The following is a 27,973-nucleotide window of genomic DNA, read 5'->3' as shown; positions in this document are numbered from 1 at the left end:
ACCTTCCATCAGTCTAGTAACCCTTTCTAGATAGGACTGGGCTGCAGAGGATCTGGGTGTAGTTCAATCCACCCTTGAAACCTTGAACATCAGAAACCTAGCCAAAGGTCATACTCACAAAATACAGAGGAGAATTAACAACTTCTAAGCATGATGCTGACACAGATTTTACAGGGGGCCATTTAATTTCAGAAGATTTATTTCCTGTCAACAAAAAAGAGGAAAAGGTTAAAATTAAAATGTCAACATTTTTATATCAACATAAGATAAAAGTTTTTACATAGCTGTTATATCTCAATTGCATATTTTTTTTTGCGTCGCACAACACTTCCAATATTTATATAGATTTGACATTTTTACACATGAATCCCTAGCGGGAGCTAAGGGTTCTCTGCTGTTTTGATGAGATGTCTAGAAAGGAAAAAGCCACTGCCGATGTTTAGAAACCCTGCTGTTACATAGGTCCATTCTATAATTCCATAAAGTCGCTGTAGGATACCTCTAATTGTGATGGAAACTTTGAGAACAAAAGATCAAGCATATTGATGAATACTAAATTACCTGATTGGGTCTTGCACTAGAATTCCTTAAACCATACAAACAATCCATCTATTAATAAAATAAAATAGACTACATGTTACAGAAAAATTATTCCGGCAGTCAAATTTATTTTAAAGTCACATATTTTTATTTTTGAAACAGCTTATTTATTCCAAAACTTTTCATCAACAATGAATGTATCACAATAAAAGTGTGAAGATTTCAATTTCTCATAATATAATCTTTTAAGGAAACAAGATTTTGTTTGTCATTTTAAGAAGATGTCACGCTCATAAATTGATTCCCATAATTGGATATATTCACAGCAATTTCAATCTTAAAACAAAATCATATGCAAAGCTATGGATTTATTCATTTTTTCACAAACATCCAAAATAGCAATCAATTTTCACCAGTCTGAGAACTTTCTTCCTTTTTTCAGTGTAGTGTCTTATGGTTTTGTAAAGATGATATTTCTGGCTTATTCAATTGGGTTATCCCATTGCTCATATGTCGATGTTACTTACCCGTAACTTGTTTGTAAATCATTATAGTAAATTTGCAGTGACATTGAAAATTTCCAGCCAAAGGCATTTTATCAGAGGCTTTCATTTTGCCTAAAAGATGCCCTTTGTGATTGGCTCAGTGCTACAAAGTCAACTTCATTTAGAACAAATTTAGACTATCCAGGCAATGCAAGAAACAGCCAAAGGAAATGGATTAGTCTTTGAATAACCTCTTATCTAACATGTTTGGCTTTCATCTGTCTATAGCAATTAAAACGTATGAGATTAATATGTAACAGTCAGTCATAATGTGACAGCTCAGTGAACAAGATGAACATTACTCAACTCAATGGGATTTTAATGTAAATGCTTGGGGACAATGTAAAATATTGTGACAGTGTTTTTGTTTAATTTAAACCTAATACTGTTATAAGGCAAATTATAGAAATGTTGGCATTGACTATATGTTGAAATTGACTATACTGTATATTATACAATAGACCAGTATGTGTTATAAGTTTTTGGTTTGAGAGATATTTTTATGCAAAATTAGAATGTAGAAGGATGTCTTTGGTAGGACTTCTTTTCCAATACCTGACTACAGGTTATACCTTAAAAAAGACCATAAGAAAACTGAATTTATTCACACAATAGATACATTAAAAAAATATATAAAACAACATATATTGCTTAATGTCCAATTCTCATGTTTTTGATCATTTTGCTCATTTGCACTGATTTAAAGGGGTTGTCCACTTTTAGCAAATAATTTATTTTGTGTAATGAAAAGTTATAATTTGCCAATATACTTTGTGTATCAATTTTCTAGATATGTGCTTGCTGTCATTCTATTAGAAGCTCCATTGTTTACATGTTGATAAAATTCCATCCATGGTCACATGATTATACACAGGTGCTTAACTCGTTATAACACACAGCCCTGATTAGTCAGATCAGTCATACTAAAGAACTGAAAGGGGAAAACCCCTTTAACCCTTTACCGACATGTGACATAATACGTCACATGCAGGGTGCGGGTGCAAGGAGAGGGCTCATGGGCTGATCCCTCTCCAAAGCCAGTAAGTCTTTGCTGCATATTGTGTTTTCCCGCTGATCGCCGCACATAGGGTGATAAGCTCCACTGTCCGGGATGCACATTTTGGCTCTGACGAAAGCTCAGTCAGAGCCAAAACGTGTAACGGGGATGCAGGCATCCCAAACAGTGGAGCTTATCACCCTCAAAACTTGGTAAGGACTGTAATTTGACATTAGGTGGCCTCCATATTACTTTTATGTCACAGGCTATCCTATGCATTACATGTCCAATACGTATATGTTATCTGGTGGGCCCCCATAGTACTTTCCATTTAGTTCTTTCTTGACTCCCTTCATTGTTAATCCCCATATAATGTCCTGTTTGAGTGTTCTTTTTCTGTGTATCATCACCATTGATTGTACTGTATCTATTGGGTACCTTATATATGGTGCCACCATTATTTAATTATGCTGGTTTCATTATCTCAAAGCTACCATCAGTGTACTTTTCTGCGGCACTGGCTTGCGCCAGGCTGGTCTTGCTTTGAATCATTGTTGATACAACAGCTAGTTGTACAATATGTATTATTAATAACTAAAATAACATATTAGAGTATGGTCTGTATTGAGTATAACTGAGAAGAAAAGGCGTATTCAAAATGGAATCAATTCAGAAAAGAAGTAGAAAGTTATAATCCAAAATGGAAAGACTACTGATGCTTTTCCAAAACTACCAGTATACCAAGAATAGATTTATTAATCTAGGTCTATCTGCTTGCCCTATTAGGGTTAACAGAAATGTTTCTTCTTCCTTTTCTCTACTGCAATATTCATCTCAGCTAGGGTAAAAAGTTTAGTAACATGACTTCTTTGTGCTCTAACAAAAACTCACTTAGGGTTTTACATTGCAAAATAAAATAGAAAACCTGTTAGTCTGAGCTGTATCTAGAACCATCCAAACCTATCTTCCTACCAGGTCAGAGAGCTAACATCAAGTCTGTACCTGTAATCCCATTAAACTAAGACTCACCTGTATGGTCCTTTTTCATTGCATTTGGAAAGTCTTCAGGCCCTCTTTTTTGCACTTTTATGCTGCATTTAAGTAAAAGTATTCAGACCCTTTGTTATTACACTTGAAATACAGCTTGATGTTTCCACAAGTTGACTGATATCCAGCTGTGATAAATTCAGCTACATACACATTAGAGAAAAAAGAAACAAGTCATGAGAGGGGATTGCCTGTAGAGCTCAAAGGAACCATTTTCTGGTGATACAGATCCTATATTGGTCTGGAAGTTCCCAAGAGCACAGTGGTTTTCACAGTCACTGGTCACATCAATAACTGTTCATAGCTTCAAAGATGACTTACTTCATTTGTTAGAACAAAGTAACATCAACACTAATGTAAATTTAATAAATTTGTGTTTGATAGTTTTTTTTTGCCATCCTATATAGATTCAAATAAATCTGTCTCCAAGAATGTCATTTGGTGACAGGTGGTGACAGGTTCTTATTGCCTGGTGACAGGTTCCTATAGCCCAGCGGTTTTCAACCTGTGGGTCGCGACCCTGGCGGGGGTCGAACAACCAGAACATAGGGGTCGCCTAAAAGCCATCGGAGCCACGATTTTATTGCATTTTTTGGCACGAATACAATATTCTTTTACATGGTTTGGGGTCACCGCAACATAAGGAACTGTATTGCGGGGTCACGGCATTAGAAAGGTTGAGAACCACTGCTATAGCCTATACTATGCTGATTTTTAAAATGTCTTTGTCAACATTCTGAATAATTTTAGAGCTTTATAAAACTTTATTTATCATTGCCTGGTTCCCTGCTAGAAGCCTATGTTGAAGGTATGCTACAGCAGGTTGTGTGCCTGTGTATCGTGATGCATTCTTCCTCTATTCTACACCATCCTCCTACTGTCCTCAATGCACAAGGCACATGGGAGTAAAGAGGGGAATGGAGCAAGACAAGTGTGGAGGAGACTAAGCACACAGGCTGCTAGCTCCCTTCCAACAGCATGTGGTTAGTCTCTAGGGAGGGTGCCCTAGGAACTAACCACGAGCTGTTAGAATGGAGCCAGGTAATGTGAATTAAACTTCTATGTCACGGGCACCCCCGCGATCCATACCAAGGATCGCGGGTGCACCCGTGCCTCCGTTGCGGGCACCCCCGCGATCTATATCGCGGATCGCGGGTGCACCCGTGCCTCCCTCCGCTGCCCCGGTCCCGCTCCGGTGCACTCACCTCTCCTGGCTCCCGCTCCCGTCCGGACTAGGTCTCGCACGCGGCCCCGCTCCCTAGGGCGCGCGCGCGGCACTGTCTCAAGATTTAAAGGGCCAGCGCACAGGTGATTAGTATTGGTCATTTCCTGTTTTGTATATAACCCTTTGTTTCCCATCATTCCCTGCCGGATCTTTGTGCTTCTTAGCCTTAGAGAAAGCTTCCTAGCGAGTATTGCTGTGTTCCTGCGTATTCCTGTATTCCTGCGTTCCAGTGTATTCCTGTGTGTTCCCGTTCCTGAGTCCTGTATTGCCGTGTTACCTGTGTTCCTCCCTGTTGCTGTGTGCCTGTGTTCCCGTTCCCACCTGCCTGGACCTCCGGTTGCTGACCCCGGACTTGAACCTGACGTTGCATCTCTGCCGCCTGCCCTGACCCTGTGCCTGGACCCGACTACGAGTTTGTCATCCGCTAAGGTACCTCGACCTCGGCTGCCACCGTGGGCTAGTCACACCTGGGAACGACCTAGTGGTATCCTGCCGCAGCAAGTCCAACCCGCTTTGCGGCGGGCTCTGGTAAAAACCAGGTGCCGCTAAGCTCCGGTTCCGGGTGTTGGCTAATTACATCTCCCGCGGTGGTCCAGAGGATCCACTGATCCTAACAGTAAGATCCGGCCATGGATCCTGCCGAGGCTCCTTCTCCCAGTCAGCCTGATCTCGCCACCATCGTGATCCACCAGTCCCGGCAGATTGCAGCACAGCGGAATCAGCTAGAGCAAGTCACCGCCATGCTCCAACAACTACTTGCTACCCCGGCTTATCTTCCTGCTGCTGAACCCAGGCTACGCCTCTCTTTGCCCGGCAAGTATGATGGAGATCCAAAGATGTGCAGGGGCTTCATAACCCAGTGCTCCTTGCACATAGAACTCATGCCGTCGCAATTTGCCACAGAGCGGTCCAAGGTGGCATTTGTCCTCAGCCTTCTTTCCGGGAAAGCCCTGGCCTGGGCTACTCCGCTTTGGGACAGAGATGACCCGGTTGTGTCTAGCCTCACTGTGTTTCTGTCGAAGTTCCGGTCAGTCTTCGAGGAACCAGCACGAGCCTCCTCTGCGGAGTCTGCATTGTTGAACTTGCGTCAGGCCAACTCATCGGTGGGAGAGTACGGAGTTCAATTCCGCACCCTGGCTTCTGAACTTGCGTGGAACGATGCAGCCCTCATTGCTACATTTGAGAAAGGGCTCTCTGCGCAGGTCAAGGACGCACTGGCAGCTCGGGATCTTCCATCTACTCTGAGTGACCTCATCACCTTGGCCACTCGAATTGATGTTCGGTTTAAGGAGCGAGCTGAGGAACTACGCTCCGAGTATCCCCAAGGCCGTGTTAGACGCATTCCTCGCCTGGCGCCAGTCTTCCAAAGGCCGCTCCAGGGCCCGCCTGAATCTTCTGCTGAGGAACCCATGCAGGTTGACCGAACCCGGCTCACTCTACAAGAGCGTTCAAGACGCCGACAGGAGAACCTCTGTCTGTACTGTGCCAGCCCAGAGCATTTCATCGGTTCCTGTCCTGTCCGTCCTCAACGTCCGGGAAACGCCAGCACCTAGGCTTCTTGGGAGAAGCGTCCCTAGGTGTAAGTACAGCTTCTCCATGTCTGACTCTTCCCGTGCTCCTCAGCGTTGGCACCGGTACCCAGATCCAGGTTACTGCCTTCCTGGACTCGGGCTCTATAGCGAACTTCGTGGATGCAGCCTTGGTCTCTCGGCATCACTTCCCAGTGGTTCGTTTCGAGAAGCCATTGTCTATTGCCTCGGTCAATGGTCAGATTCTCTCCGTGCCCATCTGGTTTCGCACGGAGCCCCTGCTTCTGCAAGTTGGTGCCCTACATCAAGAGAGACTTTCTTTTTTTGTGCTGCCCCAGAGCACATCTGCTCTACTGCTGGGTCTCCCCTGGTTGCAGCTTCATGCCCCTGTACTGGACTGGTCCTCCGGGCATATCCTCCGTTGGGGACCGAACTGTGCTTCACGTTGTATGCAGATTCCCCGTCCGCTACCTGTGAGGACTTCGACTCTGGCTCCCAAGTCTCTGGAGGGTCTGCCAGCTTGTTATCGGGACTTTTGGGATGTTTTCTCCAAGAAGCAGGCGGAGATTCTACCACCACATCGTCCCTATGATTGCCCTGTGGATCTTCTTCCTGGCGCCACTCCTCCCAGAGGTCGTGTCTATCCTCTTTCTGTACCTGAGTCTCTAGCCATGTCCGACTACATCAAGGAGAATCTGCAGAGGGGTTTTATACGCAAGTCCTCCTCTCCGGCTGGCGCAGGTTTCTTCTTCGTTACCAAGAAGGACGGCTCCCTACGTCCCTGTATAGACTATCGTGGGCTGAATAAGATCACGGTAAAAAAACGTTACCCCCTGCCGTTGATTACAGAACTCTTTGATCGCCTACGTGGTTCCAAGGTGGTCTCCAAGCTGGACCTCCGTGGTGCTTACAATCTCATCCGGATCCGCAAAGGTGATGAGTGGAAGACGGCGTTTAACACCCGTGACGGGCACTTTGAGTATCTAGTGATGCCCTTTGGACTGTGTAATGCCCCTGCTGTTTTTCAGGAGTTTGTGCACGACATTTTTCGGGACCTTCTTTATACTTGTGTCATGGTCTACCTCGATGTCATCTTGGTGTACTCTCCAGACCTTGAGTCCCACCAGGCACACGTACGACAAGTTCTAGGTCGACTTCGTGCCAATCACCTCTATGCCAAGTTAGAAAAATGCCTGTTTCACCAGCACTGCCTTCCCTTCCTCGGTTACATAATTTCCGACAGAGGCCTCCAGATGGACCCCGCGAAGCTGTCTGCAGTTCTTCAATGGCCACATCCAGAGGGTCTCCGAGCCATACAGAGGTTCCTGGGGTTTGCGAACTATTACCGTCAGTTTATTCCCCATTTCTCCACTCTGGTGTCCCCCGTTGTGACGCTCACCAAGAAGGGTGCCAATCCACGTGCCTGGTCTCCAGCTGCTGAAATGGCCTTCTCCAAGTTAAAGTCTGCTTTCTCCTCGGCTCCCGTACTCTCTAGGCCAGATATGGACAAACCCTTTCTTCTGGAGGTGGACGCATCCTCCATAGGAGCTGGAGTGGTGCTCACTCAGAAAGGGCCCAAGGGCCGAACTTTGACTTGCGGTTTCTTTTCCAAGACTTTTTCCCCAGCTGAGAGAAATTATTCCATTGGAGACAGAGAAGTATTACCCATCAAACTTGCTCTTGAAGAATGGCGGTATCTTCTGGAGGGAGCTCTCCATCCTGTTTGTGTGTACACTGACCACAAGAATCTTCTGTACCTCCAGACAGCCCAGCGCCTGAATCCCAAGCAAGCCCGGTGGTCTTTATTCTTCTCCCGCTTTGACTTGCTGATTCATTTTCGTCCGGCAGACAAGAATGTGAAGGCTGATGTTCTGTCCCGTTCGTCAGATGTTGTTGGAGATGAACCAGTTCCTCGGCACATAATTTCTCCTGATCAGCTTGTTGTTGCAGCTCCGGTGGACCTTCGGCAGCTGCCTCCTGGCAAGACGTATGCCAGACCTGGTCAAAGATGTTCGGGAGTTTGTGGTATCCTGCTCCTCCTGTGCCCGCAATAAAGCCTCTCGTCTCAAACCGGCTGGACTGTTACTCCCGTTGCCGATACCCAGTCGCCCGTGGTCTCACGTGGCAATGGACTTTGTTACTGATCTGCCTGTCTCCTCGGGCAATACTGTCATCTGGGTGGTGACGGACCGGTTTTCCAAAATGTCCCATTTTGTTCCCCTTCCAGGTCTTCCGTCTTCACCACAGCTTGCCAGTTTGTTCTTCAAACATATCTTCCGTCTGCATGGCCTTCCGCTTCACATTGTGTCCGATCGAGGAGTCCAGTTTGTCTCTAAATTCTGGCGTTCTTTATGTAACCAACTGCAGGTCATCCTTGACTTTTCTTCTGCTTACCACCCTCTGTCGAATGGTCAAGTAGAGAGGGTGAACCAGACTTTGGGCTGCTACTTGCGCCACTTCGTCTCAGCCCGTCAAGACAATTGGACTGACCTTCTACCTTGGGCTGAGTTCTCTTACAATTCACTGGACTCGGGATCTACTGGTTCGGCTCCGTTCTTCGTGGTCTATGGACGTATTCCTCGCCCACCTCTCCCGCTGTCTACTCCCTCTGTTGTCCCTGTGGTGGAGGATCTGGTGCAGGATCTCAAGGCTGTTTGGGACCAGACCCGCCAGTCCCTTCTACGAGCTTCAGACCGTACCAAGACCCAGGCTGATAAAAGACGTCGAGCTCCTCCTGTCTTCTCTCCTGGTGACAAAGTATGGCTATCCTCCAGATACGTCCGGCTTAAGATACCCAGCTATAAACTTGGGCCCTTTGAGGTAATCAAGCGCATTAATCAAGTGGCATACAAGCTCCGCCTTCCTCCATCTATGCGCATCCCGAACTCCTTTTTATGTATCCCTCCTGAAGCCAGTCATCTTGAACCGCTTCACCCAGCAATCCCCTCCTCCGGCTCCTGAGGCTGATTCTCCAGATGTATATGAAGTCAAGAAGGTTCTGGACATGAAGTTCGTAAGGGGTAAGCGGTTCTTCCTTGTAGATTGGAAGGGGTTCGGGCCTGAGGAGAGATCCTGGGAGCCTGAAGAGAATATTTTTGATCGGACTCTCCTCCAGAGGTTTCTTGGGACCAAGAAGAAGAGGGGGAGGCCGAAGGGGGGGGTACTGTCACGGGCACCCCCGCGATCCATACCACGGATCGCGGGTGCACCCGTGCCTCCGTTGCGGGCACCCCCGCGATCCATATCGCGGATCGCGGGTGCACCCGTGCCTCCCTCCGCTGCCCCGGTCCCGCTCCGGTGCACTCACCTCTCCTGGCTCCCGCTCCCGTCCGGACTAGGTCTCGCACGCGGCCCCGCTCCCTAGGGCGCGCGCGCGGCACTGTCTCAAGATTTAAAGGGCCAGCGCACAGGTGATTAGTATTGGTAATTTCCTGTTTTGTATATAACTCTTTGTTTCCCATCATTCCCTGCCGGATCTTTGTGCCTCTTAGCCTTAGAGAAAGCTTCCTAGCGAGTATTGCTGTATTCCTGCGTTCCAGTGTATTCCTGTGTGTTCCCGTTCCTGAGTCCTGTGTTGCCGTGTTACCTGTGTTCCTCCCTGTTGCTGTGTGCCTGTGTTCCCGTTCCCACCTGCCTGGACCTCCTGTTGCTGACCCCGGACTTGAACCTGACGTTGCATCTCTGCCGCCTGCCCTGACCCTGTGCCTGGACCCGACTACGAGTTTGTCATCCGCTAAGGTACCTCGACCTCGGCTGCCACCGTGGGCTAGTCACACCTGGGAACGACCTAGTGGTATCCTGCCGCAGCAAGTCCAATCCGCTTTGCGGCGGGCTCTGGTGAAAACCAGGTGCCGCTAGGCTCCGGTTCCTGGTGTTGGCTAGTTACATCTCCCGCGGTGGTCCAGAGGATCCACTGATCCTAACATTCTATAAACTATTGAAATGTTTCAGAATGCTGAATGCAGACATTTTTAAAATCAGCATAGAATAGGCTATTGGAACCAGCTAAATATGATATTCCCTTTGAGAGGTTCTTATTAAGGTTCACCTCTTCCTTGCAGTCCTGTCTCTTGATTTGATCAATCTTAAAGGACCCAGATTTTTTTTTCAACCCTACTACATATGTTAATATTTTGCATAAGAAGTTTATGCAGATGTTCTGTACAGCAATTTTCTATAGGGTGCTACGATGGAGCTTAAAGAGAACCAGTCAAATAGAAGAGCATTGTAATGTACAGATAGCATGTTGTAGAGCAGAATTTGATTGGCAGATTGAGGAAAAGAAATTAGGAATAACCTTTATTTTATCAACTGTATTAACCCCTTAACGCTCTGCGCCGTAGCTCTACGGCGCAGAGGTATAAGGTATGTATGAAGAGGGCTCACGGGCTGAGTCCTCTTCATACAGAGGTGGGGGTTTTTGCATTTTGCACAAAACCCCCACCGCTAATAACCGCGGTCGGTGCTTGCACCGATCGCGGCTATTAACCCTCTAAACGCCTCCCGCAAAGTCGCGGGCGGCGTTTAAAAGACGGCGGCGCGCGGGCGCCGCCATCTTTTTTTCGATCGCCACGCCCCCGAACGTCATCGGGGGGCGGCGATCGGTTACCATGGTAGCCTCGGGTCTTCTCTTGACACGAGGCTACATGGTTTATGCAGGTTCGTTACAATGAGCCAGTGGCTCATTGTAATGTAAGACCTGCAAAAACGCCATATATTGCAATACTGTAGTATTGCAGTATATGGTAGGAGCGATCTGATCATCTAGGGTTAATGTACCCTAGATGGTCTAAAAAATAGTGAAAAAAAAAAGAAAAAAAAAAGTTTAAAAAATAAAAAAAATTAATAAAATATTAAAAGTTCAAATCACCCCCCTTTCCCTAGAACGGATATACAACATAACAAACAGTAAAATACACAGACATATTAGGTATCGCCGCGTCCCAAAATGCCCGATCTATCAAAATATAAAAACGGTTACGGGCGGCGGTGACCTCCGAGGCGGGAAATGGCGCCCAAATGTCCGAAATGCGACTTTTACACCTTTTTACATAACATAAAAAATGAAATAAAAAATGATCAAAATGTCGCACAGACCTCAAAATGGAAGCAATGAAAACGTCGCCTCATTTCACAAAAAATGACCCCTCATACATTTCCGTGCGCCAAAGTATGAAAAAGTTATTAGCGTCAGAAGATGGCAAAAAATTTTTTTTCTTTTTTGTACACATTCGTTTAATTTTTGAAAATGTATTAAAACACAATAAAACCTATATAAATTTGGTATCACCGCGATCGCAACGAACCAAAGAATAAAGTAGGCGTGTTATTTGGAGCGAAGAGTGAAAGTCGTAAAAACTGAGCCCACAAGAACGTGAACGGTTTTTTTTTCAATTTTTCCACATTTGGAATTTTTTTTCAGCTTCGCAGTACACGACATGTTAAAATAAATAACATTACGGGAAAGTAAAATTTGTTACGCACAAAATAAGCCCTCACACAGGTCTGTACAAATAAAAATTAAAAAGTTATGGATTTTTGAAGTTGGAGAGCGAGAAATTAGCCGAAAAACCCTCCGTCCTTAAGGGGTTAATATATCTACTCTTTTTATGTTAAAAAGTTCAGAATGTGGTCCTATCAGCGACTGACAACAGTCTATGTATGCCCAGTCATAAGGGGGTGTCTGTTCATCCCTAATAAGAATTATTAAAAAATATCTATCTGTCTGTATAAAGCTGCTTAGAATATCCCAATCTGATGCACAGAATATGGATGGGTACAGGTTTCCTTGAAACTGTTTACATTATATAAGAGTGTTTGTGTAAGGTTGTGGTTAAAGTCGCTTAATGATTCCCGTAATTAGGGCAAAATTACATCTGTTCTCAGATGAGGCTTTTAAGAATTTCAATTTCACTTTGTTAGCATTACTATTCTATGTGTATTAAATATAATTTCTAATAGTATTTTTTTTAAATTACTGCATTCAAAGTATAAAATTCAAGGAACCTTTAAATCTGTTCACTGATATAAGTTGCCTTTACTTGTGTACTGTTGAAAGCAAAGTCCTGTTAATTAAACACTGTGTTTAATGATTCAAGAATTTTGTTGGGTTAGTTTATTAAGTCGTAGTTAGAGATGAGCGAACATACTCGTCCGAGCTTGATGCTCGATCGAGCATTAGCGTACTCGTAACTGCTCGTTGCTCGGACGAGTATTTCGCCCGCTCGAGAAAATGGCAGCTCCCGCCGTTTTGCTTTTTGGCGGCCAGAAACAGAGCCAATCACAAGCCAGGAGACTCTGCACTCCACCCAGCATGACGTGGTACCCTTACACGTAGATAGCAGTGGTTGGCTGGCCAGATCAGGTGACCCTGGGATAGACTAGCCGCTGCCCGCGCTGCTCGGATCATTCTCTGTCTGGATGCCGCTAGGGAGAGAGCTGCTGCTGCTCAGGGAAAGCGTTAGGGTGTTCTATTAGCTTACTGTTAGGCAGGAGTGATTCTAAAAGAACCCAACAGCCCTTCTTAGGGCTACAATAACGTTATATATTTTTTTTTTTTTTATTTGCAGCTAGTACCATATTGTGAGGAATTAGCAGGGGGACTTGCTACCGTTATGTTTAGCTCTTAGTGACACACATATCCACCTCAAACACCAAAGTGGGAAAATTTATTAGGGGTTTGAGTAGAATTAGGCACAGTCTGCCAGTTTCTTTTTATTTTACGTTTATTTTTTTCATAACTCAGCGTCATCTCATCTGGCATAGTAGTGTGCTGTAATACTTGGCTAGAAAATAGCCATAGGAGAATACAAACGTCTTAATTACGCCTACAGTAGCGTTATATATATTTGATTTCTGGTTGATCTGCTGGTGGCTGTACTTGCTGCAGTGCATCTACTATCAAATTGGGAGCAATTTGGAGTCAGACTTGCGACCACTGTGTTTTAGTGACGCACATATCCATCGCAAAGACCGAAGTGGGAAAATTTATTAGGGCCCGGGGTTGTATTTCAATTAGGCACAGTCTGCCAGTTTCTTTTTATTTTACGTTTATTTTTTTCATAACTCAGCGTCATCTCATCTGGCATAGTAGTGTGCTGTAATACTTGGCTAGAAAATAGCCATAGGAGAATACAAACGGCTTACTTACGCCTACAGTAGCGTTATATATATTTGATTTCTGGTTGATCTGCTGGTGGCTGTACTTGCTGCAGTGCATCTACTATCAAATTGGGAGCAATTTGGAGTCAGACTTGCGACCACTGTGTTTTAGTGACGCACATATCCATCGCAAAGACCGAAGTGGGAAAATTTATTAGGGCCCGGGGTTGTATTTCAATTAGGCACAGTCTGCCAGTTTCTTTTTATTTTACGTTTATTTTTTTCATAACTCAGCGTCATCTCATCTGGCATAGTAGTGTGCTGTAATACTTGGCTAGAAAATAGCCATAGGAGAATACAAACGGCTTACTTACGCCTACAGTAGCGTTATATATATTTGATTTCTGGTTGATCTGCTGGTGGCTGTACTTGCTGCAGTGCATCTACTATCAAATTGGGAGCAATTTGGAGTCAGACTTGCGACCACTGTGTTTTAGTGACGCACATATCCATCGCAAAGACCGAAGTGGGAAAATTTATTAGGGCCCGGGGTTGTATTTCAATTAGGCACAGTCTGCCAGTTTCTTTTTATTTTACGTTTATTTTTTTCATAACTCAGCGTCATCTCATCTGGCATAGTAGTGTGCTGTAATACTTGGCTAGAAAATAGCCATAGAAGAATACAAACGGCTTACTTACGCCTACAGTAGCGTTATATATATTTGATTTCTGGTTGATCTGCTGGTGGCTGTACTTGCTGCAGTGCATCTACTATCAAATTGGGAGCAATTTGGAGTCAGACTTGCGACCACTGTGTTTTAGTGACGCACATATCCATCGCAAAGACCGAAGTGGGAAAATTTATTAGGGCCCGGGGTTGTATTTCAATTAGGCACAGTCTGCCATTTCCTTTTTTATTTTACGTTTATTTTTTTCATAACTCAGCGTCATCTCATCTGGCATAGTAGTGTGCTGTAATACTTGGCTAGAAAATAGCCATAGCAATAGGATAGCATCGTTTGGTTTTAAAAACTAAAAAACACAAAAAAAAAACAAAAAAAAAGTTAAAAAAAAATACAAGTTATAACTCTCATTTTCAAAATGTTTAACCCGAGGGCTAGGGGTAGAGGACGAGGGCGGGGACGTGGGCGTCCAACTACTGCAGGGGTCAGAGGCCGTGGTCCTGGGCGGGGTTAGACACCACCTGCTTATGAGGGAGCAGGGGAACGCCGCAGAGCTACACTCCCTAGGTTCATGTCTGAAGTTACTGGGAATCGTGGTAGAGCACTGTTGAGGCCAGAACAGTGCGAACAGGTGATGTCGTGGATTGCCGACAATGCTTCGAGCAATTTGTCCACCAGTCAGTCTTCCACGCAGTCCACCCATGTCACCGAAATCGGCACTCCTCCAGCTCCTGCACCTCAGCCTCCTCCCCCCCAGTCTGCCCCCTCCCAGCAAAATTTGCCATTTGAACCGGCATACTCTGAGGAACTGTTTTCTGGACCCTTCCCACAGTCACAAACCACTTGTCCGGTTGCTGATGAGCAATTTTCCGATGCCCAGGTTTTCCACCAGTCGCAGTCTGTGGGTGATGATGACCTTGTTGACGTAGTGGAAGAAGTGTGTAAAGAGGTGTCCGACGATGAGGAGACACGGTTGTCAGACAGTGGGGAAGTTGTTGTCAGGGCAGGAAGTCCGAGGGGGGAGCAGACTGAGGGATCGGAGGATGATGAGGTGACAGACCCAAGCTGGGTTGAGAGGCCGGGTGAACACAGTGCTTCTGAGACGGAGGAGAGTCCTCGACCAGAACAGGTTGGAAGAGGCAGTGGTGGGGCCAGACGGAGAGGCAGGGCCAGAGCTGGTGCATCAGCGCCAAATGTGTCAACTAGTGAAGCTCCCGTGGCGAGGGCTCCGGCGGCGAGGGCTAGATTTTCAGAAGTCTGGAGGTTCTTTAAGGAAACACCGGATGACCGACGGACTGTGGTGTGCCACATTTGCCAAACCAGGATCAGCAGGGGTTCCACCACTACTAGCTTAACTACCACCAGTATGCGCAGGCATATGAATGCTAAACACCCCACTCAGTGGCAACAAGCGCGTTCACCTCCGGCCGTGCACACCACTGCTCCTTCCCCTGTGTCAGCTGATAGTCAGCCCCCTGCCCAGGACCCTGCCACAAAAACCCCATCGTCACCTCCACGATCCTCCACAGCATCCACCAGCGTTCAGCTCTCCATACCCCAGACGCTGGAGCGGAAACGCAAATATAGTGCAACCCACCCGCACGCCCAAGCCCTTAATGTGCACATCTCCAGATTGCTAAGCCTGGAGATGCTGCCCTATAGGCTAGTAGAGACCGAGGCCTTTCGCAGCCTCATGGCGGCGGCCGCCCCTCGGTATTCGGTCCCCAGCCGCCACTACTTTTCCCGATGTGCCGTCCCAGCCCTGCACCAGCACGTGTCAGACAACATAATCCGTGCCCTGACCAACGCCGTTTCTGACAAGGTCCACCTGACCACGGACACGTGGACGAGTGCTGCCGGGCAGGGCCACTATATATCTCTGACGGCACATTGGGTTAACTTGGTGGAGGCTGGGACCGAGTGTGACCCTGCGGCTGGTCATATACTGCCGACGCCGAGGATTGCGGGGCCTACCTCGGTCCAGGTGTTTGAGGCCTACTATGCCTCCTCCTCCTCCCACCCCTCCTCCACCTCCTCCTCCGAACGACCATCCGTGGGCATGGTGCCATCAGTCGGTAGCTCTAGGCACAGCAGCAGTGCCGTCGCTAAGCGACAGCAGGCGGTGCTCAAACTGCTGAGCCTAGGCGATAAAAGGCACACCGCCCAAGAACTATTACAGGGCATCACGGCGCAGACTGATCTGTGGCTGGCACCGCTGAACCTCAAGCCAGGCATGGTTGTGTGTGACAACGGCCGTAACCTGGTGGCGGCTCTGCAACTCGGCAGACTGACACATGTGCCATGCCTGGCCCATGTGTTAAATCTGATAGTTCAGCGTTTCCTCAAGACATACCCCAATCTGTCTGATTTGCTCACGAAGGTGCGCCGCATCTGTGCGCATTTCAGGAAGTCCAGCACAGATGCTGCCACGCTCAGGGCAGCGCAGCGCCGCCTCCAACTGCCCGCTCACCGACTGTTTTGCGACGTGCCCACGAGGTGGAATTCAACACTGACCATGTTATCCAGAGTTTACCAGCAGCGGCGAGCGATTGTAGACTGCCAGATGTCAACTTCCACCAGAACTGGTAGTCAGGTCAGTCAGCTTCCTCAAGTCTACAATGAGGAGTGGACGTGGATGTCTGATATCTGTCAGGTGCTGAGTAACTTTGAGGAGTCAACACAGATGGTCAGTGGCGATGCCGCCATCATCAGCCTCACCATCCCGCTGCTTGGCCTGTTGAAAAACTCTCTGGTCAGCATGAAGTCGGAAGCTTTGCGCTCCTCACAAGAGACAGGGGAAGAAGATTCCCTTGTTGATAGCCAAAGCACCCTTAGGTCTGTTTCTCAGCGCATATCGGAGGAGGTGGAGGTGGAGGAGGATGAGGAGGAAGAGGAGGAGAATGTTGGCGAGACACAAGAGGGGACCATTGTTGAGTCCTACACTGTTGAGCGTGTATGGGCAGAAGAAGAGGAGTTGGAGGAGTTGGAGGAGGAGGAAATGGACAGTCAGGCCAGTGAGGGGAGTGAATTCTTACGCGTTGGTACTCTGGCGCATATGGCAGATTTCATGCTAGGCTGCCTATCCCGTGACCCTCGCGTTCAAAGAATTTATTCCAGCACCGATTACTGGGTGTTCACTCTCCTGGACCCACGGTACAAGCAAAATCTTTCCACTCTCATCCCTGGAGAGGAAAGGAGTGTGAGAATGCATGAATACCAGCAGGCCCTGGTGCACAAGCTGAAACAGTATTTCCCTTCTGACAGCGCTAGCGGCAGAGTGCGTAGTTCTGCGGGACAAGTAGCGAGGGAGAGTAGGCGAGCAGGCAGCTTGTCCAGCACTGGCAAGGGTACGCTTTACAAGGCTTTTGCCAGCTTTATGTCACCCCAGCAAGACACTGTCACCTGTCCCCAGTCTCGGCAGAGTAGGGCTGATCTTTACAGAAAGATGGTGAGGGAGTACGTAGCTGACCATACCATCGTCCTAAATGATCACACAGCTCCCTACAACTACTGGGTTTCAAAGCTGGACATGTGGCACGAACTGGCGCTCTACGCCTTGGAGGTTCTTGCCTGCCCTGCCGCTAGCGTCTTGTCAGAGCGGGTTTTCAGTGCAGCTGGTGGCATCATCACCGATAAGCGTACACGCCTGTCGACTGACAGCGCTGACAGGCTGACGCTTATCAAGATGAATAAAGCATGGATTTCTCCTAATTTCAAATCTCCAGCAGGTGAAGGAAGCTCAACCTGAATAATTTATCCACTCCTCCTCCTCCTCATTTTCCTCCTTCTCCTCCTCTTTCTACAGTAAAGCAGAGGAAACTGGCTGTTTTTTGACAGGGCCCACTGGCTCTAGGTATAGTACTTTATGCATTTAATTTTTGTGGAGGGCCACCGACACGGTCCTCTGTTTTAAACAATTTTTGGGAGTGCCACATACAGGCACTCAATCTATTCAATTTTTCTGGAGGGCCACCTACCTGCTCCTCTGGTTTGAAAAATTTTTTGGACTGCCACATACAGGCACTCAATCTATTCCATTTTTCTGGAGGGCCACCTACCTGCTCCTCTGGTTTAAAAACTTTTTTGGACTGCCACATACAGGCACTCAATCTATTCCATTTTTCTGGAGGGCCACCTACCTGCTCCTCTGGTTTGAAAAATTTTTTGGACTGCCACATACAGGCACTATCCAAATTGAATTGTCTCCATAGCAGCCTCCACACGTTGTCTCCATTGCTACCTCCAAAAGTCGTCAATATAGCTGCCTCCATACATCGTCCCTTTATCAAACGAGGTTTGTCAGGCCGAAATTTGGGTTGTTTTCATGGATTCCACATCAAAGTTGTTAACTTTGTCGCCACCCTGCTGTGTTATCCACAAAATACACTGGCAAACTTTTACCATTTACGGATATTATTTCAGCGCTTCTTGCGCATCTGTTTACATTCCCCTCACCCGCCATATCCTAAACTTATAAGAACGCTACTACACTTGATCTTATACAAAAGGTTCTTAGAAGTGCTGTTTGGGGAGTAGCCTAGAGACAGGGGCTTGGATTGGCGAAAGCTCGCCTAGCAGCGGAGCGCCAGCTCCATGCGCATCATGCGCTTCTTGCGCATCTGTTTACATTCCCCTCACCCGCCATATCCTAAACTTATAAGAACGCTACTACACTTGATCTTATACAAAAGGTTCTTAGAAGTGCTGTTTGGGGAGTAGCCTAGAGACAGGGGCTTGGATTGGCGAAAGCTCGCCTAGCAGCGGAGCGCCAGCTCCATGCGCATCATGCGCTTCTTGCGCATCTGTTTACATTCCCCTCACCCGCCATATCCCAAACTTATAAGAACGCTACTACACTTAACTTGGTGCAGGCTGGGACCGAGTCTGACCCTGGGGCTGGTCATATACTGCCGACGCAGAGGATTGCGGGGCCTACCTCGGTCCAGGTCTCAAAGGCCTACTATACCTCCAAATCCTCCCACCCCTCCTCCACCTCCTCCTCCTCCGAATTACCATCCGTGGGCATGGCGCCATCAGTCGGTAGCTCTAGGCACAGCAGCAGTGCCGTTGCTAAGCGACAGCAGGCGGTGCTCAAACTGCTGAGCCTAGGTGATAAAAGGCACACCGCCCAAGAGCTATTGCAGGGCATTCCACATCAAACTTGTTAACTTTGTCGCCACCCTGCTGTGTAAGCCACAAAATATACTGGAAAACTTTTTTCATTTACGGATATTATTTCAGCGCTTCTTGCGCAGATGTTTACATTCCCCTCACCCGCCATATCCCAAACTTATAAGAACGCTACTACACTTGATCTTATCCGAAAGGTTCTCAGAAGTGCTGTTTGGGGAGTAGCCTAGAGACAGGGGCTTGGATTGGCGAAAGCTCGCCTGGCAGCGGAGCACCAGCTCCATGCCAAGAACCAACTAACATAGTTTTAACTGCAGTACCTTTAATCTACTACTAGTTCACTGCCTCCATACATCGTCCCCTTATCAAACGAGCTGTGTCAGGCAGAATTTTGGATTGTTTTCATGGCTTCCATGTTAACTTTGTCGCCACCCTGCTGTGTAATCCACAAAATATACTGGCAAACTTTTATCATGTACCAATATTATTTGAGCGCTTCTTGCTCACCTTCTTTGGTTCCTCTCTGCTACCCATTGGTTTGAAGCCTGAGTCCATTTAGGGTATGTCGCCATGCCACTCTCTAGCCTTCCGCTGCTGCCGCTGCCTCTGCATGCCGTCCCCTATAGTGTCAGGGTCAATTATTGGATGTTTTAGATGCTATCTAGCTTCATTCTGTCACTCTGTCATGGCCATGCTGTTGCCCATAATTTTGGCATAATGGTGCGATTAAGCAGCCTCAGAGGCATCCATGCATGCTGCCCCTGCTGTTTCCTGTCCATTTCCGTGGTGTTTCCATCCTTTTCTGAGGTTCCCAGGTGTTTGGCCAAGCTTCCCTGTGCAGAGCCTTGGTCCCCTTGAAAAATGCTCGAGTCTCCCATTGACTTCAATGGGGCTCGTTACTCGAAACGAGCACTCGAGCATCGGGAAAAGTTCGTCTCGAATAACGAGTACCCGAGCATTTTAGTGCTCGCTCATCTCTAGTCGTAGTGTTTCACAAGATAATGTTCCAATGAATAGGCACAATATACATTTCAACGGGAACCGGTGTCTTATACTTTCCAATCAACTCATGAGATTTTTTTAATAAAATGTTAACACAATGCTATAAATCAAATTTAAAGTGAATATCCAGCTTTTATCTCTGTATGTAGTCAGCACTGGTTACTTCCCTGAAATTGACCTTTGCAAACAAAGAATGAAATTATATAATTGTGTCTAGATATTACTTAGAAACATATTCAATTGAAAACACCTACACTGGCCTTAGATATTTTCTATTTAATTTATATGCTTATTTGCATTGCTGGGAATAGGTGTGCCTAGATCTACACTAGCAAAGTTCCACTTGTCATCCCTTTTAATTTAAATACATCCTTTAAATTATATTGTTTAGGCGAACTAATGTTATTACTAGGTTTTCCATTTAAATTCTGCCCTAATATCCTGCCAAAGTGAGCACAGGTGTACTATTGAATTGCTAAGGAATATTATGCTGCTGAGCTTTTCTAGTCAAAGCAGCAAGTCAGAATTAAATGTTCTGATTTGTATCTCTTTAGGGCCTCTGTATAAGTTAATCAAAGTATTTAACCCTAAAACAATTGAATAAGGAATTTAACAGAGCACATTGTTGAACATATCTATTAATTTAAAAAATAATACTATTGACCCCCTATATGTACAACATGTGGGGGTGGGGGTCATTTAACTTCCTTCTGAACTCTTTTTGCACCTTTTGCAAGTCGGTCGGGACTGTTGTGTTTTTGCACAATTATTTGCACCCTTTTTGGCGCAAATCTTTGTTACATAATGCACAAACATCTGGAAGCAGGAGAAATACATAGACAAATTAGGCGCTAACCCAGGGGTAGGGAACCTATGGCTCGGGAGCCAGATGTTGCTCTTTTGTTGGCTGCATCTGGCTCTCAGATCTGTAATAAATAGTGATGGCTGCTGTGTGTCTCTTAGACTTATCATTGGACACATGCAGTGATGTTACTGCTGCCTACATCCTTTGTACGACCCAGGTGCCATTGCCGCCATCGCCTAAGCCTGGGTCAAAGAGAAGAGCATGGGACCGATGAGGAGCTGGCTGCAGGGAGTGCTGGTAAGTGAATATTCTTTTTGTTTTTTGGGGTTTTGTTTGCTGTGACTACTTATCTACTGAGAGGCATGTGCTGTGGCTACCTATCTACTTGGGGGCATGTGCTAGGGCTACATATCTAATGGGAGTATGTGCTGTGGCTACCTATATACTGGGGGCGTGTGCTGTGGCTACATATCTACTTGGGGGTATGTGCTGTGGCTGCCTATATAATGGGAAACATGTACTATAGCTATCTATCTGGTAGCCGCCGGTCTTTATAGGAACCCGGGAAGACCTAGATCGCAAGGAACCTGTGACAATGGGACATTGTCCCATTGGGGGCATGTGCATATTGTATGGCTCTTACGGAATAACATTTTAAAATATGTGGCGTTCACGGCTCTCTCAGCCAAAAAAGTTCCTGACCCTGTGCTAACCAGAAAAACTGCCATACGGCGAACTCCAGCAAACTGCTCGAAAAAGGCGCAGTCACTAAATATGAAATATATCTGCCTCATGGTAGTCAAGCAGGAGTACAGCAGCTTGACATATACATGTGCATTTACTATGTTTTTTATCTGTCTTTTCAGCCACGGAAATCTTTCTTGTTGTTTCTGAATTGCATGTCCCAGATGTATTATGTGTAAGCGCCACAAAAACCTCATTTTTCCAATGCTCATGCCATTTTTTTTCTCCTGGCACTTTTTTTGGTGCATAATAAGACCAATAAAAAGTTTTCCAACTTATAAACCCATTCATGAATGTGGTTGGTCATTTGTGATGCTCATTTGTACTTCTTAAGGTGCACCAAATATATTAAGACTGTATGCCATAATATAAGAATAACTAGGAATAAGAACTCCTAGAAGATAACTAGTTACTGGGCTGGACCATCCACTGAACAAAGAAAGAACTTTAAACTAATTAAAGAATTTACATCATAATGAAAGGACAATTGAAGGTAAAGTAAGGAAAAAGTAAATAAAAAAATCTTTAATACATTTAATTAAAAAACAATAAATTAAAATGTACAAGGCACTGTAACAGAGAAATGACCTACCGTATATACTTGTGTATAAGCCGAGTTTTTCAGCACAAAAAATGTGCTGAAAAAACTCACCTTGGCTTATACATGAGTCAAATAAAAAATAAAAAACTCAATACTTACCCTCCAGTGTCCAGATCGTTGGCGCGGGTCCCCATCTTCACCGTGAGGCTCCCGATCTTCAGCGCGGCTCCTCTTCTCACGTCTTTCTTCTCTCTTCTCTTGCTGGCAGAGTTGCATCTGGGCGCACACTATGATGCGGGGGTGTCGCGTCATCAGCCGTCATCAGCCGCAACACCAGCGCATCATAGTATGGGCCCTCCGGCAGATCGCATGGACATGACTCTGCCAGTGAAAGAAGAAAGAAGAGAGAAGAGGAGCCACCAGGACCCGCGCCAAAGATCAGGAGCCTCGCGCTGAAAATCGGCAGGGGGCTGGCTGTATACTACATGGGGGCTGACTGTATACTACATGAAGGCTGGCTGTATATTATATGGTCTGACTTTATACTACATGAGGGCTGGCTGTATACTACATGGGGGCTGTCTGTATACTACTTGGGGCTTGCTGTATACTACTTGGGGCTGGCTGTATACTACATGGGGGCAGGCTGTATACTACATGGGGCAGGCTGTATACTACATGGGGCTGGCTGTATACTACTTGGGGCTGGCTGTATACTACATGGGGCTGGATGTATACTACTTGGGGCAGGCTGTATACTACATGGGGCTGGCTGTATACTACTTGGGGCTGGCTGTATACTACAGGGGCCTAGCTGTATACTACAGGGGGCTGGCTGACTGTATACTACAGGGGGCTGGTTGACTGTATACTACATGGGGGCTGGCTGACTGTATACTATATGGGGCTGGCTAGCTGTATACTACACCCTCGGCTTATACTCGAGTTAATAGGTTTTCCCAGTTTTTGGTGGTAAAATTAGGGGTCTCGGCTTATACTCGGGTCGGCTTATACTCGAGTATACACAGTAATTAATTATTACCAGTATTTTCTCAAGCATCTTCAAACCTTCCCCAGATCAAAGTTCAGCGTGGAGGCATCAGCCAAAGATTCTACCTTGAAGTTATATCTAAATTTGTCACAATAAATAGGGTTAGAAAAAAGACATTAGTCCTTTAAGTCCAACCTATTTAATTATACTGTAATGATCCAGTAGAAGGCAAAAACCCTATAAGGCTAATGACAATTGGCCCAAAGCAGGGAAAAATTCCTTCCTAATTTTGCTGTTAGAATAACTCCTTGGATCTACAGAAATTCAAGTCAATTTAATCTCTCTCTACCTCAGAATGCCCCTGTGTCTTCCTTCTAAAATCAACTTTGAAAATTATGCTAACGATCCAGAAGGGTTTTGTGCTGCAGCTTTACAGGCTGTTACACTGTTTCACCTTCCCTTCTGATTGAATCACTTCATTCCCTACCTTGACCATCTACCTGATATCTAACTTTAATATCTTGCTGCCTGCAGGCCATTCTGCCTATTCTGGGACCACTCTCTACCTACTGCTCAGACTGTGCCTGATCCTGTGACGCCTGGTGTTTTCTTGTTTGCTGGTTTAACCAATATTTACACCAGGACTGCCTCCAGACATATACAACAAAGGCAAGTTCACTGTATAAAGGTTAAAGGATGAAGCTTGCAGAACTTTGGAAAGTTGTCCCATAGTGAAACTATTATAATTGATGTGTGAGACCAAATCCACTGGTTTAAATCGTTTACTAGGATTTAGCAATTTCCTGGATTTGTAAAAAGACTAATTTCATCAGAAAATTGCTCAAGCAAGCAATTCCTTGACAAGCAGCAGAAAATCAGGCACTAACTAGTAATTAGACTAGATTAAGTAATTTCTTAATATTTGCTTGTGGTAACATACAATGGGGTTGGCCCCTTTACATTAAGTTTATTGTAAAGTGTTGAGGCTAGAAATGTAAAGTAAAGCCCCTGGTTCAGAAAAGCCAGTAAGTCTTTGCTGCATATTGCAGCAAACACATACCAGTAATACCCGCTATCAGTGCTAGCACCGACCGCGAGTGTTATCCCGTCTATCAAAATATAATAGCGGTTTTTAACTTTTAAATTCAATTAAAAGTGATCAAAAAGTCTTACAGTCCTAAAAATGGTAGCATTGAAAACCAAATGTCTCAAAAATGACATCACCGTGAGCTCTTTACACGAAAGTATGAAAAAGTTATTGGTTCTAGAAGATGGCAAAATGAAAAAAAATAAATTAGTACCAGAGGTTTTAATTTTGTAAATGTATGAAAACATTATAAAACCTATACAAATTTGTTATCCCAATAATCGAACCGACCCAAAGAATAAAGTAGATATGTCATTTCCGGCGCACAGTGAAAGCTGTAAAATCGAAGCCCACAAGAATAAAGCGCAAATGCGTTTTTTTAACCATTTACACTGCATTTGGATTTTTTTTCCCGCATCCAAGCACACATCACTATGCAGTGCAATTTGCTAAGCAGAAAACAAGCCCTCACTTTGCTGTGTATGTGTAAAATTAAAAAACATATACATTTTTGAAGGTGGGGAGTGAAAAATGGAAATTAAAAAACAAAAAGTCTCCAGGATGTTAAGGGATTAAGGGGTTTGCCCATCAAATAAAGTTCTTAAATTTGTATCCCCTTGTGATGTTTGCACAATAAAGCTAATAGAGTATGACTACTGAGGGTTAATAGAAGAAGAAGTTTGGATTTATATTTTTGATTTGCATTTTCTGACACCTTAGTTCTGCCATTTTTAGCAAATGATATTGATGACTTTCATTGATATAGTTTGTCACTGTAGACCCTTTAACATAGCTAAAAGTGTATTGATACTTATAGCCAAAGGTGCAACTTCTGAAAGCTGCGTTCTAGTGAGAGCAATGCTTTGTTAACAAAATATAAAGAATTTCCCTCACAAACTGTTGAAATACAAATAGGAAAAGTGTTTGCCTCAGGCTACAATGGCTTTGATATTGATTTTCACAGTACTATATTCAGAATAAACATGGTACATGTATCAATGTGCCATGCTTTCATGAATTTGCTATGGCTGATAGACATTTTTGTAGCTGAAATGTTATGCGAGTGGAATAACTGTTCTGTGAAAATGTACCCGCACCATAACTATTAAAAACAATGGATTTATTTATTGATGTTGTATATGAGCATATTTTTTTATTTAACTTACCATAACATTTAAAAGTAGAAATATGATTATATCATTTATTCATAACTATGAGAGATATTTTAATTCTACCTTTGTAAAAAAAAATTCTTCTGTCTTATGTTACAAAAAGTGTTTTCTTGGTGACAGACTGTGCCAATATCTCTTGTTTTGCAACAACTGTGACCTCCACCCATCAATAGAACGCAGTAGAACAGATTCATCAAATTTTGTGCAAAAGATTTCTGTTGAAAATGGGGGCGTGGCTTACCATGTAGAGGAAGCAATGCCGCTGAGCTCTGCTCCAAATCAGGCTCCGAGTAATGTGTTAATTGAGCACACAAGTTCCAGCTAATGGAACAACCCCTGGTAACTCAAACAGCCAGCTGCTGGGACGCAGTCTCGACACGTGCACATAGGGTGGGAGCAGTATATGTGAAGACTCCCCATCTGTTTGTCCGGAGTGGACCCATAAGGAAACTAGGTACCGACTAAGTGCCTGACCTCTATAGCAGCCAAACCAGCTGCTGCTTCTTCCATATCGGATCCCCGGCCATCAGCTCTCTCCACTATCTTCCGACATTTTCCATAACCAGCACAGAGAATTCATTGATTTGCACAGATCTACAGTAAAAGAGAATTGGAGGGAATATTACCTGGGGAGTATGCAGTGCGGGTCCAGGAATTTATCCCACACTACCACATTCAAAAGACCCCTTATTTGCCAGGCAGTGCCCCGCTCTAAGTGGCCAGAGACAAGCAACAACCTGAGAGCCACAAACTCAGACCACTGAAAGTAGTTCAGTGAGAGATGCTTGAGTCATGTGAGAAACAACCCTGCACTTGCATCAGGGGTCTGATACCCTAAAGCCCACCTTTCATCCTTACTATTTGGAACTCCTGCCCCTATTTTCCTGTGTAGAATCATACCTTGCTAATGAAACTGTACATAATTGCTTGTAGGACCAGGGCCCCATTGCATACAACACAAGCTGAAAAATAATAAAGACAGACCAGGAGGAATACCAAGTTCACATAGGTCTCAAAAAAGGCAACCTGACATATAGAAAATGTGGAAAAAAAAGAATGCCTTCTAACCAGATAGGATCCCAAAAAGCTGCATCCACAGACAACAGAGCTGTTAAATCAGATTTAGATAGCATACATGAGGGATGGAATGCCGATGCTATCTTGACTACCATCTCTAAGTCATTCCTCAAGAAAGCTCTTTCATTCAGTGATGGTTGAACTAGCTAACTTATAGGCCAAAATTATGAATATAGGTAACAGAGTTGAAAGTTTGGAAGCAACATGTTCATAACTATTTGCTTTCTGATCAATTTGTGTGGGATACCTAAGGGGACATCTCTGCAGACACATTATTCAGTCCCAGAGATAAACAAACTCAAGATATTTTTTACACTTACCTGTCCCATTTGAATCAGAACTCCCTCCACTTCCAAAACTTGTAGAACATCCTTTCATCTTGGTTGAGGGCAACAGAGACTCTGAGGGATCCCACAGAACCAGCAAAGATTTTGCAGATGCAAGTTTTCACACTGTTTTAATGTGACTAATGCTGCATTGGCTGATACACAGTAAAGTAAGAAAGGTCATCATTGTTAGCTTTATTGTCCTACTAGAGGTCTACTGTAGATACATCAATTACCTCATTTACATTACAAGAAGAGTCATCATCATAAATAAGTCATAATTAGAGATGAGCGAACATACTCGTCCGAGCTTGATGCTCGATCGAGCATTAGCGTACTCGTAACTGCTCGTTGCTCGGACGAATACTTCGCCCGCTCGAGAAAATGGCAGCTCCCGCCGTTTTGCTTTTTGGCGGCCAGAAACAGAGCCAATCACAAGCCAGGAGACTCTGCACTCCACCCAGCATGACGTGGTACCCTTACACGTCGATAGCAGTGGTTGGCTGGCCAGATCAGGTGACCCTGGGATAGACTAGCCGCTGCCCGCGCTGCTCGGATCATTCTGTGTCTGGATGCCGCTAGGGAGAGAGCTGCTGCTGGTTAGGGAAAGCGATAGGGTGTTCTATTAGAATAGTGTTAGGCAGGAGTGATTCAACAAGAACCCAACAGCCCTTCTTAGGGCTACAATAACGTTATACTTTTTTTTTTATTTGCTTGTGGCTGGGCTTGCTGGCACTAGTAGTGCAGCTAGTACCATATTGTGAGGAATTTGCAGGGGGACTTGCTACCGTTGTGTTTAGCTCTTAGTGACACACATATCCACCTCAAACACCAAAGTGGGAAAATTTATTAGGGGTTTGATTTCAATTAGGCACAGTCTGCCAGTTTCTTTTTATTTTACGTTTATTTTTTTTAATAACTCAGTGTCATCTCAACTTGCATAGTAGTGTGCTTTCATACTTGGCTAGAAAATAGCCATAGGAGAAGCCAAACGGCTTACTTATGCCTACAGTAGCGTTATATATATTTGATTTCTGGTTGATCTGCTGGTGGCTGTCCTTGCTGCAGTGCATCTACTAGCAAATTGTGAGCAATTTGGAGTGAGACTTGCGACCGCTGTGTTTTGCGCTTAGTGACGCACATATCCATTGCAAAGACCGAAGTGGGAAAATTTATTAGGGCCCGGGGTTGTATTTCAATTAGGCACAGTCTGCCATTTCCTTTTTTATTTTACGTTTATTTTTTTCATAACTCAGCGTCATCTCATCTGGCATAGTAGTGTGCTTTCATACTTGGCTAGAAAATAGCCATAGGAGAATCCAAACGGCTTACTTACGCCTACAGTAGCGTTATATATATTTGATTTCTGGTTGATCTGCTGGTGGCTGTACTTGCTGCAGTGCATCTACTAGCAAATTGTGAGCAATTTGG

At 45.1% G+C, this 27,973-nt stretch overlaps 1 protein-coding gene across 1 annotated transcript in view; it reads right to left on the bottom strand.

Moving 5' to 3' along the window:
- LOC140117086 (posterior protein-like) overlaps positions 1-26,594 on the bottom strand; it is a 93,157-nt gene extending 66,563 nt beyond the window's left edge. The window contains exons 1-2 of the mRNA XM_072133519.1: positions 26,537-26,594; positions 26,040-26,101 (exon numbers count right to left, since the gene is read on the bottom strand). Coding sequence (XP_071989620.1) covers positions 26,040-26,101; positions 26,537-26,594 — 120 coding nt within the window. The remainder of the gene's footprint in view (positions 1-26,039; positions 26,102-26,536) is intronic.
- Positions 26,595-27,973: the final 1,379 nt, after the last annotated feature.

This window comes from Engystomops pustulosus, chromosome 2, assembly GCF_040894005.1.
Source record: "Engystomops pustulosus chromosome 2, aEngPut4.maternal, whole genome shotgun sequence".
NCBI classification, from domain to species: Eukaryota; Metazoa; Chordata; class Amphibia; order Anura; family Leptodactylidae; genus Engystomops; species Engystomops pustulosus.
This window is presented reverse-complemented; position numbering and strand designations above follow the sequence as displayed.